The sequence below is a fragment of the Neoarius graeffei genome, chromosome 3 (assembly GCF_027579695.1).
Source record: "Neoarius graeffei isolate fNeoGra1 chromosome 3, fNeoGra1.pri, whole genome shotgun sequence".
NCBI lineage: Eukaryota > Metazoa > Chordata > Actinopteri > Siluriformes > Ariidae > Neoarius > Neoarius graeffei.
In genome coordinates, this window is record NC_083571.1 from 30,921,861 (window position 1) to 30,936,353 (window position 14,493).

General features: G+C 42.2%; 1 protein-coding gene across 2 annotated transcripts in view; it reads right to left on the reverse strand.

Moving 5' to 3' along the window:
• wdr19 (WD repeat domain 19) overlaps window positions 1–13,389 on the reverse strand; it is a 44,202-nt gene extending 30,813 nt beyond the window's left edge. The window contains exons 1-14 of one of the 2 annotated variants that reach the window (XM_060916656.1): window positions 13,333–13,389; window positions 12,874–12,965; window positions 12,707–12,772; window positions 12,501–12,632; window positions 12,228–12,343; window positions 10,240–10,355; window positions 10,082–10,162; window positions 9,639–9,751; window positions 6,084–6,257; window positions 5,935–6,005; window positions 5,593–5,765; window positions 469–583; window positions 272–378; window positions 67–180 (exon numbers count right to left, since the gene is read on the reverse strand). In XM_060916656.1, the coding sequence (XP_060772639.1) occupies window positions 67–180; window positions 272–378; window positions 469–583; window positions 5,593–5,765; window positions 5,935–6,005; window positions 6,084–6,257; window positions 9,639–9,751; window positions 10,082–10,162; window positions 10,240–10,355; window positions 12,228–12,343; window positions 12,501–12,632; window positions 12,707–12,772; window positions 12,874–12,965; window positions 13,333–13,338 (1,476 nt within the window). In that variant the 5' untranslated portion in view covers window positions 13,339–13,389. The remainder of the gene's footprint in view (window positions 1–66; window positions 181–271; window positions 379–468; window positions 584–5,592; window positions 5,766–5,934; window positions 6,006–6,083; window positions 6,258–9,638; window positions 9,752–10,081; window positions 10,163–10,239; window positions 10,356–12,227; window positions 12,344–12,500; window positions 12,633–12,706; window positions 12,773–12,873; window positions 12,966–13,332) is intronic. The other variant, XM_060916657.1, reaches the window with a different exon arrangement.
• Window positions 13,390–14,493: the final 1,104 nt, after the last annotated feature.

The window sequence follows — 14,493 nt, forward strand, 5'->3', positions numbered from 1 at the left end:
CAGTGAGTGGAAGAATGTGTGTGTGTGTGTGTGTGTGTGTGTGTGTGTGTGTGTGTGTAGTCCTACGTCCGTTCCGTAGAAGAGGAACTCTGTGGATAGTGCGTGGCTGAGGATGCGATATTTCTGGTCAGGATCTGGGAAAAGCTTTGTCTGTCTGTCTTCCTGGTCTTCACCTTCAATCTGCACACACACATTTTTGCACAGACCTTCCAAACGAAATGAATTGCTTTGGTCGAAGCAATAACGTCAGTCATGTCGCACACGTTCTTACCATATGCAGCTGGACCTTTCCCTCAAACAGAGCCGCTGCGTAGTCACAGTTCAGACACAAACTAGCCACTGTGCCCAGGTATTCGGTGTCCTTAAGACGTTCCACACCTACACAACCAAGCACTAGTTACTAACTGCTAAACTGCTTTCCATCGTTTCACAATCATAATCAGACCCCCACCCCACCCCACCACCTACCTCTGTCTCCCATCGAATAAAACCACGCCCTGTTGTTCATCCCTACAGCCAGGTGGTATGGTCCCACAGCAATAAAGTTAGGCTCCACCTCCACTGCCACAGTAACCGTAGTTTCCTATATGGACAGGAAATAGAAGAGGACTAAAGCAAGGAAAAAAAATCACAAAGTTCATCGAGTCCAGGATTCGGACTCAAGCCCGACTCGTGCCCCAATTTTAAGGATTCATGACTCGACCTGGACTTGAGCACTGATGACTCGGACTTGTAAAGTGGAGACGAGGACTCTGATTCTTTCTTTATTTTTTGTAACGTGCTATAATAGTTTGGCATAAGATATTTACATCTACATTCATTTTTGTACCAATTACGTGCAAGAGTGTCACACCTGCGCGTCTTGGCTCGAGCATCAGATAAACTCTTGGGTGCGCTCTAGACAGCGTGCGTGCCAAGCGGACTCTCGCGCACACGGCGTAAACAACTCACACCTGCACAGGATTAAGGTGCAATCAGCGCGCCTTTATAAGAACTGTGAAAACACACTTATTTAGCGAAGTATTGAGTTGCACTGCTGACACATTACCGAGCTTTATTTCCTTGCTTGGTTTCCTGATTTCCTGTTTCTCGTCTTTGATTCTGCCAAGTCTACGATAGCCTGTTTGTGCCTCGCTTGGCCTGTTGCCTGTTTCACTGTTTTACAATTTTGCCTGCCGTTCTGGATTGCTTACCGTCTTCACTTGTATTAATAAACACACCTTCTGCACTTACATCCGTCTCCCAACCATCTCTGACAGAATACTTCACACTCCCTGATAAAGAGAAGCACATTCACCTGTTCATACGTCACGTTCAGGAACAAATTAAAGTTAATGGGGCTAGAACACCCACCGTCAAACGGTGCAGTTGGAGTCTTGTTCTCGGGCTCGACTCAGATCAATAGTGGACTAGACTCAATTTTTTTTTTTAATGACTTGGACTTGGGGTGGCATGGTGGTGTAGTGGTTAGCACTGTCGCCTCACAGCAAGAAAGTCCTGGGTTCGAGCCCAGCGGCCAACAGTGTGTGGAGTTTGCATGTTCTCCCCGTGTCCGCGTGGGTTTCCTCCGGGTGCTCCGGTTTCCCCCACAGTCCAAAGACATGCAGGTTAGGTTAACTGGTGGCTCTAAATTGACCGTAGGTGTGAATGTGAGTGTGAATGGTTGTCTGTGTCTATGTGTCAGCCCTGTGATGACCTGGCGACTTGTCCAGGGTGTACCCCGCGTTTCGCCCATAGTCAGCTGGGATAGGCTCCAGCTTGCCCTGTAGAACAGGATAAAGCGGCTACAGATAATGGATGGATGGACGGACTTGGACTTGAACACTGGGGACTCAAGACTCAAGGTTTAGAGACTCGACTACAACACTTAACACATACTGTGTTCCCTCCAGAGTGACACCAAAAAACACACTTGAATATTAGAGCAATCTTCTGGCAAAAAACAGGACAGGCAAGTTTCCTTCTTGTGCTCATTTTTTATTCACGTGTTTTGGTTATTAGCTCACAACAAAATTACATTTGCTTGTTGGTCCATCGAGGCATACTTTTCTAAGTATGACCCTAAATACTGTAACCACTGTGCATACTTTAATAACACTACAAAACCAGTTATAAAACGGAAATTGTAGCATACAGACCTAATAAAAACACAGCATAGTACTGTCTCAACATGCAGTCCAACAGTGCCCTCTGGTGGACCCAAACATTTGTTTCAGTATTTATGACTTTTTTTTTTTAACTCTGTAATATTTTTCTTTGCTATATAATAAAATGTCAAACACATTTTAGTATTATACGTAACATGTTTCTGATATTCCCAATGTTTTTGCCGAGTAGTGAAGAAATAATGTATTTCCTGTATTAGGGACAAGATGACATAGTAAACAACCCGAATAAACCTATCTTAACTCCAAATAAAACAAGTTAAAAGTCTACTGAGTTTATAATACATATACAATACCGTGCAAAAGTCTGAGCGACGTATAAAGAAATGCTGTCAACTAAAAACGGCTTAAAAATAATGAAATGAAATGTTTCAGGATTAAAAAATAATAATAATAAGCAGTAAGCCATAATAAATGAAACAAGGTCAATATTTGGTGTGAGATGAACTTTTGCTCTTGGGGGGGAAAAAAAAAAAACAACAAAAAAAAACAGTCTCAGGTCCAGTGTAGGGGTCGACCGATAATCGGCCTGGCCGATATATCGGGCCGATATTCTGCATTTTTAGGGTTATCGGTATCGGCCATAATTTCCACCGATATGCCGATAACATGCCTTTTTGCAGCCATTTCGTTCCTAACGCGACTGTCACTGCACGTCCTTTCCTGCACTCGCCTCTCTGAGTTCAAGAACACGGTCCTGCCCACCACAACATCTGATTTGTTTGGCACAAGAGATATAGCCAATCGACACGTGTAACTAAACGCTGTGAACTGTTTCAAGGCGGCCGTACGGGCACTCGGGCAGAAGCGGCACAAGGGATACAGCCAATCAACACGTGTAGCTAAACGCTGTGAACTGTTTCAAGGCGGCCGTACGGGCACTCGGGCAGAAGCAGATCCCACTTCAAGGTAAGGACACGCTGCTTTTGCCGCAATAAGTCACAAACACACAAGTTGCAAAAGCACAACATCATTATATGTTTACATTCTTCATCTACTACTTGTTAAAATTGTCCATTTGCATCTGTGTAGCCAGGCAAACTTAGCTTACGGAAGGAAGCACTTGAATTAGCCTACAACCAACTAGTCTCACTGAAACTACATGTAATGCTTCCTTCACTACAATATAATCCTCCTAAATTGGGAATATTAGGCTTGGGCATTAAAAGCATTAGAATGTAGATGGTTACTTGTTAAGTTGTTATATAATAGGGAGTGATAGCCTACTTTGTTTGATTTTACGTTTTAAAAAATGCTGTAGGCAGCTCCCTACACTTGATTTGTTATTTAAAAACTACTTGAAGTTGGTAAGTCTTACTTAGTTCTTAGTGTAAAAGAATCCAGAGTGTATTTTCATTTATTCTCCACTGAAAATGGTGAGCTGTAATATAGTAGGGAGTGATTTATTTTTTTTATTGGTGAATATTTTATTATTATTTTATTTCTCATTTTATTCTAACTAATGTTTGACTTTATTGTACAAATGCTGCTGGCATCTCCCTGCACAAAATTTCATGTTCAATTTTACAATTAAACATACATTTCATGAATATGAAGGTCTGTGTCAGTGTGTGCTGTTTAATTTCATGTGAATTATAAATGTTTACATTTATCGGTTGCACATATCGGTTATCGGCATCCCAATTCCATAATAATCGGTATTGGCCCTGAAAAAAAACATATCGGTCGATCCCTAGTCCAGTGAGTGCAGTTTGATAAGGAAATGAGCTGTAGATTTTACTGAGCGTTTTACAGAACCGGCCGCAGTTCTTCTGGACACTTTGACTGTCACACTCGCTTCTTCATTTTGCACCAAAACCCAGCAGCCTTCATTATGTTTTCTTTTTTAATCTGAAAAGTGCGCTCTTATGGAATACGCTGCTCAGATACAAACTTTTTTTCTGTAACATTTAATTTTGTGCTGGAAAGTGAACGAATGTTTAGACTCTAAAATGTTTTTGTACCGACTCGATAATGTAGAAGTCATAAAAAAAAGAAATCTATAGCAAAGTTTGTATGAAAAATAAGGTGCCTCAGACTTTTGCACAGTACTGTAGATTATATACAGATTATCTACTGAACATCAACCTCCATGAACGATTAATATATTGTTTAAAATGTATATAAGTGAGGGTTAATAGCCTGTAGATAGTCTATACAGTCTATAGAATGTCGATACAGTTTATAGGTACATAGTGTAGACATATGGTCTATGTGTACTCGACAGATATTTTATAAATCGTCCATAGTGTATCCATCCATCCATCTTAGCATATCACTACAGCGACGTGGCCGCTCTAACGGCTTCAGCCATCAAAGTCTCTAGGGAACATTACAGTCGTGGTTTCCTGCTGCCTTCTACTGGATTATTATAGAGGTTTTCTCCTCTCAACCATTCACACTCACATTCACACCTACGGTCAATTTAGAGTCACCAGTTAACCTAACCTGCATGTCTTTGGACTGTGGGGGAAACCGGAGCACCCGGAGGAAACCCACGCGGACACGGGGAGAACATGCAAACTCCGCACAGAAGGGCCCCCGTCAGCCACTGGGCTCGAACCCAGAACCTTCTTACTGTGAGGCGACAGCGCTAACCACTGCACCACCGTGCTGCCCCGTAGTGGTGCCATATTCTTTCCATTTTGCTATAATGGATTTAATGGTGCTCCGTGGGATATTCAAAGTTTGGGATATTTTTTATAACCCAACCCTGATCTAGACTTCTTCACAACTTTGACCTGTTTGGAGGCTCCTTGGTTTTCATGTTGCTTGCTTAGTCGTGTTGCAGAGTCAGGGTCCTTCCAGAACAGGGTGATTTATACAGACATCATGTGACAGATCATGTGACACTTCGATTGCACACAGGTGGATCTTAATCAACTAATTACGTGACTTATGAAGTGAATTGGTTGGACCAGCTCTTCATACGAAAGGGGGTGAATACTTATGCACACTTCAGATTTCTGGTTTTCATCTTAATTATTATTTGTGTCACAATAAAACAGCAGTTTTCACCTTTAAAGTGGTAGGCACGTTGTGTAAATCAAATGGTGCTAACCCTCCAACGATCCATTTTAATTCCAGCTTATAATGTGACAAAACAGGACAAACACCAAGGGGGATGAATACTTTTGCAAGACACTGTATATATATATATCCCTATTTCAATTAAAGGTTGGCGTTTTCTCATTTTTTTCAGTGTGAGATGAAGCGAAGTCACCAAAAGGTGATTTTTTTTCCCCTTAACCGTTGGAAGAGGTGCCAATAATTGTGGCGGGCACTGTCGTGTATATACTCTGTAGGTTCTCTCTGGGCAGTCTTTAGTTAGTCTGTAGTCTTAAAACAATCTATCAATAGTGTATGGATACTCACAACAATGTAATGAAGTTCAGAAGAGAACGGTGTGCATGCGTCTGTTCCTCACCTTCTCTACCTGATTGGCGACGGTGACCTCCAGCAGGGACGTGAGGTAAGCGAGGCGTGTGCCGCAGCTGTGTCCGAGGATGGGCAGCTTGGTCAGATAGACGTGCAGCCTGCCCTGCTGAGACGACACAGCCAACAGCTGACCATCGTCCGTCCAACAGATCTGATCCAACCCTGAGAGACAGGGACGCATAAAGAACAATAAAACTAATGTGCTAAACAAAGAGAAAAAGGACTGGATGGTCCAATGTTTTCCATCAAGCAGATTTGTAGGTTCAGAGGAAGCTGTGGGGTACGGAGCAAAAAATAAGGTGTGTGCACATTTCGGTGTAAAAGCAGCCACCTTTAGTCTCCTCGTACAGCGGGATAATAGCGTCCATCTCCTTCAGATCAGTCAGGTCATGGATCTTTACACTGCACACAGACCACACATGCTGTACTTTACTACACGCACACGCACACACACTGTAGCATACAGAACACACCACATACCAGTTATCTCCACATGACGCAGCTTTGTTAAGAGCCTGAGAGATAGCGATGCTGCTCAGACTGTCTTTGTGATTATGAGCCTGGAAAAGTTCTTGTCCAATCTCGCGGATGTGTGTCGAAATCACCACAAAATAACCATGCGAGAATCCGATCATTATGTAACCATCACCATACCTACAAGAGACAGATAGTTTTATTACCAACATCTGACTTCATTTTCCAGATTTCCAATGACATTCAGTAGATGCGATTTTTTTTTCCCGTCAGTCACGCCCCCTCACATCTAGCCCCACCCAAACCAAGTTTCCAGCAGTGTGTCACCGTGTCGGTTAAACGTTAAGTATTTAAAGCAGATACGCAGAACCATGGCCTCACTTCTGTTTATAAATCCCTTGAGACCTCAAGAATGGCACAAGAGTAGCTTTAAGCATTAACAATAAATCTAATATAGTAATTTTTACGATTAAAGTGATTCATATAGGTAGCGGTCTCAGTAAACGACCTTGACGTCCGTAAAGTCACAGCAGGAAGTCTATCGGTCTCGTCGCCATTTCCGCTATACTAAAACACAGAGCTGACTGCAACACCGATCCTCCATTTTGAGCTAATTTATCGCCATGCCACGTACAACCCCGATTCCAAAAAAGTTGGGACAAAATACAAATTGTAAATAAAAACGGAATGCAATAATTTACAAATCTCAAAAACTGATATTGTATTCACAATAGAACATAGACAACATATCAAATGTCGAAAGTGAGACATTTTGAAATTTCATGCCAAATATTGGCTCATTTGAAATTTCATGACAGCAACACATCTCAAAAAAGTTGGGACAGGGGCAATAAGAGGCTGGAAAAGTTAAAGGTACAAAAAAGGAACAGCTGGAGGACCAAATTGCAACTCATTAGGTCAACTGGCAATAGGTCATTAACATGACTGGGGATAAAAAGAGCATCTTGGAGTGGCAGCGGCTCTCAGAAGTAAAGATGGGAAGAGGATCACCAATCCCCCTAATTCTGCGCCGACAAATAGTGGAGCAATATCAGAAAGGAGTTCGACAGTGTAAAACTGCAAGGAGTTTGAACATATCATCATCTACAGTGCATAATATCATCAAAAGATTCAGAGAATCTGGAAGAATCTCTGTGCGTAAGGGTCAAGGCCGGAAAACCATACTGGGTGCCCGTGATCTTCGGGCCCTTAGACGGCACTGCATCACGTACAGGCATGCTTCTGTATTGGAAATCACAAAATGGGCTCAGGAATATTTCCAGAGAACATTATCTGTGAACACAATTCACCGTGCCATCCGCCGTTGCCAGCTAAAACTCTATAGTTCAAAGAAGAAGCCGTATCTAAACACGATCCAGAAGCGCAGACGTCTTCTCTGGGCCAAGGCTCATTTAAAATGGACTGTGGCAAAGTGGAAAACTGTTCTGTGGTCAGACGAATCAAAATTTGAAGTTCTTTATGGAAATCAGGGACGCCGTGTCATTCGGACTAAAGAGGAGAAGGACGACCCAAGTTGTTATCGGCGCTCAGTTCAGAAGCCTGCATCTCTGATGGTATGGGGTTGCATTAGTGCGTGTGGCATGGGCAGCTTACACATCTGGAAAGACACCATCAATGCTGAAAGGTATATCCAGGTTCTAGAGCAACATATGCTCCCATCCAGACAACGTCTCTTTCAGGGAAGACCTTGCATTTTCCAACATGACAATGCCAAACCACATACTGCATCAATTACAGCATCATGGCTGCGTAGAAGAAGGGTCCGGGTACTGAACTGGCCAGCCTGCAGTCCAGATCTTTCACCCATAGAAAACATTTGGCGCATCATAAAACGGAAGATACGACAAAAAAGACCTAAGACAGTTGAGCAACTAGAATCCTACATTAGACAAGAATGGGTTAACATTCCTATCCCTAAACTTGAGCAACTTGTCTCCTCAGTCCCCAGACGTTTACAGACTGTTGTAAAGAGAAAAGGGGATGTCTCACAGTGGTAAACATGGCCTTGTCCCAACTTTTTTGAGACGTGTTGTTGTCATGAAATTTAAAAATCACCTAATTTTTCTCTTTAAATGATACATTTTCTCAGTTTAAACATTTGATATGTCATCTATGTTCTATTCTGAATAAAATATGGAATTTTGAAACTTCCACATCATTGCATTCCGTTTTGATTTACAATTTGTATTTTGTCCCAACTTTTTTGGAATCAGGGTTGTAGATGTGTTGCTGGCCGGTGCAGCAACACGACAGAAGGTGGATTTATGTTGCATTCACGGCCCAAGAATGTTCAAACTGCAAAGATTTGGATGCATTTTGCGAGAAGTTCACGGGCACATTGGGCGGCTACGAAGTGGTCTCTCCTCTGCTCTGCACATTTTACTGAAGACTCGTACAAGACCTCTGATCTGTTGAGGAGCGTTGGCTATAAGCCCGTACTGAAAGAGGGTGCAGTACCAACAATTAAAGGAAAAGAAAACTACAAGAAAAGGAAAGCAAGTTCAGTTGCACCAGTTCTCCTGGAGTGTGAGCCGAGCAGTAATGGCGGAGTACTCAGTATGGAGAAAATGGAGAATGAGTGGAGCAGCCGTCTGATTTCTCCGCTGGATATGCTCGCCTCAGAAGCAATATCTCGCCCTTACGTGGAAGAAACGAATGAACAAAGAATTGAACGAAGAACTGAAAGTCAGATTGTTTCAAAACAATCAGCCACAAGCTCTGCCTTCAAGAAGCGAGAACACAGACGGGTAAGATGCAACTCTCGTTTGGTTACATCACAAAAACAACACTCGTTGTTTACCTGCATTTAGATTAATACATGTAACTTGTTTTGTGTGTTTAAGTTACCAGTATAAGATTATTTAATTTGCTTCAGAATGTGATTGTTTCAGTTCATCCGATTATTTAATTAGCCTTTTACGTTTTATCAGTGAAAATGCATGCATGTACATGTATGCTGCACAAGTTATAACACCTATCCTGCTTTAATGAGAGTCACATGAGACTGTCAGTTCAATTCCATCCAATTCTCTAGACGGCTTTGTTCTCCGGCTTTATTTCGTAAGGTGGGGCCCTCCATGGCCGACGTGTTACTACTGGATTCACTTTCCGATGGTTCGAACTGATACGGTTCTACGTGTATAGCAGTAGCATGTGCAATTTCAGGACTATAACAGTCAGATGTATTATTATCCGAGGAATCCGAAGAATCTCCAATAAATCCGAACAAAGAGGCACTGCAACCACTCTCGCCTGTCGAGTCCGGCTTTAGTCTATAGCACCGGTTCCCGCTGTGAGGTCACGCACTCAGGGCTGGCTGGCTCAGCTCGAATGCCAACTTTGTGGTTGATTTTAATTCTCAAAAATATATATATTTTTTATTCCCATTTATGCAGCATACAAGAGTCAAGGATGGAGATACTATCCACTCCGAAAGGTATTTAAAAACAAAGGTTCTACATATCTCCTTTAAAGAATAAAATCCCCTCTATTTTGCTAAGACAGTTACTTGATAAGCAGATACGTATATACAGTAGGTACCAGCGGTAGGAGACGATGTTCCCGTAGCGCTCCTGGAAAGCCAGCTCGATGGGGTTATCCGGGTCGTTCAGGTTAAACAGGAACAGAGTCGCCTTCCCTACTGCCACGCTCACCTAAAGGTCAGAGGTCAAGCAGTCTTATGATGTCTTTGTAACAATAAACTAGTCATATGAAGACTTTGGTAAATATAGCATGATAAATGATTCAATCTGAATGAATCTGGGCTGAGGTTCCCAAGAGCAGCACAAAATTAAGATCATCTTAACTGAGAGAGAGAGAGTGTGTGAGTTCATTGTCATGCTCGCTCTACCATTTCATGATGATCTGTGTGCTGCAATGCTTTTGGGAAATTAATGAATCAGAATGAATCACTTAACTCAAAAGATTCAAATGACTCACTGAAATTAGAGTTATAGCTCGTGTGCATGTGTGTGTTCACCCACCGTGCTCTCTCCTGGTGACGATCTCTCATCTGTCTTCATCACAGAGAACTGAATATCAGCTGGATCCGCTCGAACGGAGGTCTGAGGGACATAGACAGAATGAAGGAGGACATCAGAACTTCCCCTTTTGCCACACACACACACACACACACACACACCTGTCGGATGGTGTCTCCTTCATGGTTGCTGACTGTGATATTGTGATCCTCGCTGCCCAGAGCTAACAGGTTCTGAGAACTCCAGCAGCCACATGTAATCCTTTTAGTGTGTTTACCTACACACACACACACACACACACACACACACACACACACCTCAGTGTGTAGAAACAGTGGAACAATTGGAAAAAATGACTAATGAATAGATTCACATTTACAAAGCACACTCTGATGAATCAAAATGAAACAAATCTGAGTGAATCATTTAAGGTCTCAAATGACTCAAATTCATGAAACCAACACGAATGGCTCGTTTGAGTAGTCAAATGACTCAAATTCATGAAACCAACACGAATGGCTCGCTTGAAGACTCGAATCAAATCCATGAAACCAACACAAATGGCTCGTTTGTGGACTCAAATGAATCAAATTCATGAAACGAACACGAATGGCTCGTTTGAGGACTCAAATGAATCAAATTCATGAAACGAACACAAATGGCTCGTTTGAGGACTCAAATGACTGAAATTCATGAAACCAAACATGAATGGCTCGCTTGAGGAGTCAAATGAATCAAATTCATGAAACAAACACAAATGGCTCGTTTGAGGACTCAAATTCATAAAATGAACACGAATGGCTCGTTTGAGGAGTCAAATGACTCAAATTCATGAAACGAACACGAATGGCTCGCTTGAGGACTCAAATGAATCAGATTCATGAAACCAACACGAATGACTTGCTTGAGGACTCAAATGAATCAAATTCATGAAACGAACACGAATGGCTCGTTTGAGGACTCAAATGACTCAAATTCATTAAACCAACACGAATGACTCGTTTGAGGACTCAAATAACACAAATTCATGAAACAAACACAAATGGCTCATTTGAGGACTCAAATGAATCAAATTCATGAAACCAACACAAATGGCTCGCTTGAGGACTCAAATGAATCAAATTCATGAAACCAACACGAATGGCTTGTTTGAGGCCTCAAATTACTCAAATTCATGAAACCAAGACGAATGGCTCGCTTGACGACTCAAATGAATCAAATTCATGAAACAAACACGAATGGCTCATTTGAGGACTCAAATGACTCAAATTCATGAAACAAACACGAATGGCTCGCTTGAGGACTCAAATGAATCAAATTCATGAAATGAACACAAATGGCTCGTTTGAGGACTCAAATTCATAAAATGAACATGAATGGCTCGTTTGAGGAGTCAAATGACTCAAATTCATGAAATGAACACGAATGGCTCATTTGAGGAGTCAAATGAATCAAATTCATGAAACAAACACGAATGGCTCATTTGAGGAGTCAAATGAATCAAATTCATGAAACAAACACGAATGGCTCATTTGAGGAGTCAAATGACTCAAATTCATGAAACCAACAAAAATGGCTCGCTTGAGGACTCAAATTCATAAAATGAACACAAATGGCTTGTTTGAGGAGTCAAATGACTCAAATTCATGAAACGAATACAAATGACTTGTTTGAGGACTCAAATGACACAAATTCATGAAACCAACACAAATGGCTCGCTTGAGGACTCAAATGACTCAAATTCATGAAACAAACACGAATAGCTCGCTTGAGGACTCAAATGAATCAAATTCATGAAACAAACACGAATGGCTCGCTTGAGGACTCAAATGAATCAAATTCATGAAATGAACACAAATGGCTCGTTTGAGGAGTCAAATTCATAAAATGAACACGAAAGGCTTGTTTGAGGAGTCAAATTCGTAAAATGAACACGAAAGGCTCGTTTGAGGAGTCAAATTCATAAAATGAACACGAAAGGCTCGTTTGAGAAGTCAAATGACTCAAATTCATGAAACAAACACGAAAGGCTCATTTGAGGAGTCAAATGACTCAAATTCATGAAACAACATGAATGACTCATTTAAGGACTCAAATGACTTGAATCACTGAAATGAAATTTTCATCGTGTGCGTGTGTTATTTTTTACCCAGCACTGGAATCTTGCGTGAGGTTTGCTGGTTGTAAATGAGCAGATTTCCTTTAGACGTCCCGACTGCCAACAATGGTCCCGTTTTGGACCACAGCAGAAAAGACAGCTGATCTCTGAACACAATCAAGAAGGACAACAGTCTCAACAGTAAAGAGATTGTGAAGAAGCCCACACACTGAAGGGGCCATGGTCATTTACTGCACTCCATATCTGCACAGCAAATACAATTAACTATTTATTTATTTAAAAACATCAGTTTTTGTCTCTCACACGGCTCTCATGCCGCAGTCCATCTGTGACGACTTATTGACGTTGGCGTCCCACAGATGGATGGAAGTGGATTTTTCCGCAATGACGGCTAAAGTGTCTCCGTCTTTATCCCAGTCCAAAGAGATGCACCTCCTACACACACACACACACACGTTATACAGGAAGTGTGAGTGACAGAAAACTGGTTTACAGATGTGTCTGCTTACCCAGGGAGATTCATCTCGTTCATCTTTTGTCCATGACGGTCGAAGATCTTGACGGAGTTGTCGGGTCTAAATATTGGACGGACCAAAAATATACATTTCCTCTGTTTATTAAGCAGAAATAAAGAATAAACATGGATGTGTAAATGAATCTGATATATGATTCATACCCAGCAACAGCCAGATAATTCCCTAAAGATTTCTGCCATTTGTACTTCACACATGATCCACTCCAGGATTTCTCAGAAAGTGTGAAGACACGCTGAAAGAGAACAAATAATAATAATAATAATAATAATAACAGTAGTAGTAGGAAGAAGGAGACACAGAAGTTCCTTTGTCAATCTGTAGAAGCCAGGTACACATTTGCACACTATTACTAGCCTACTCCATAGCTCACTAGTGTCCTCTTACAGCAGCTACACCATTCAACTCACTATGCATACTAATTAGTACACTAGTGAGGATGCTCATTAGCTTGATTAGCTCACAAGCTCCGTTAGCTGAAGCGCTGAAAGCAGCAGCGTCGTGTGAGGGGGAAAAAACCCTTAAACCACTTTCGAAAACATGAATTAAACCACTTCCGGTCGTCTGTTCATCTTAAACAGAAAACAATTCGCGTTACAAACCTTCATTTTTCACGAAGCAGCATAACAGAGAAGTTTCTCCTTCCCAGAATGCCTCACTGCAACGCGTCTACGTCTCCCTTAGCGACCACCTAGAAACAGCCAATCAAAACCACTGATATCTTGACGTAAAAAAAATCTAGAGAGCTTATTGGCCAGTCAGAGTGAAACCATCTGGCCGCCATATTACCACGCACATCGGATCAGCAGCTCTGCCAAGGGAGCCAAACAAAACTGGCCATGCTATTCATCTAATTGTGGAGGAAAAAGAAACACAAACTGGACACGTTATTTATACACGTGTCAGTTGTCAAATGGTTGATTTTTGTGGGGGTGTTTGTGCTTTAATCATAATTAAATAAAATTGGCTGGCTTTTTTTCCGTGGAATATCAAATATATTCCATTCAGCTAGCACTGCGAGACTCGTTCAGTATCATGCTAGCTGAATGGAATATATCTGATATACCATGGCGGCACGGTGGTGTAGTGGTTAGCGCTGTCGCTTCACAGCAAGAAGGTCCGGGTTCGAGCCCCGTGGCCGGCGAGGGCCTTTCTATTTGGAGTTTGCATGTTCTCCCCGTGTCCGCGTGGGTTTCCTCTGGGTGCTCCGGTTTCCCCCACAGTCCAAAGACATGCAGGTTAGGTTAACTGGTGACTCTAAATTGACCGTAGGTGTGAATGTGAGTGTGAATGGTTGTCTGTGTCTATGTGTCGGCCCTGTGATGACCTGGCGACTTGTCCAGGGTGTACCCCGCCTTTCGCCCGTAGTCAGCTGGGATAGGCTCCAGCTTGCCTGCGACCCTGGAGAACAGGATAAAGCGGCTACAGATAATGAGATGAGATGAGATACCATGAAAAAGCCTTTATCCGTCCATCTATTATCTGTAGCCGCTTAACTGGTTCTATAGGGTCGCAAGCGAGCTGGAGCCTATCCCAGCTGACTATGAGAAGAAACCTTTATTTGTCACATGCACACTTCAAGCACAGTGAAATTCTTCCTCTGCATTTAACCTATCTGAAGCAGTGAACACACGCACACACCCAGAGCAGTGGGCAGCCACACTAGAGCGCCCGGGGAGCAGTCAGAGGTTAAGTACCTTGCTCAAGAGCACCTAGCCCAAGGCCGCCCCACGTTAACCTAACTGCATATCTTTGGATTGTGG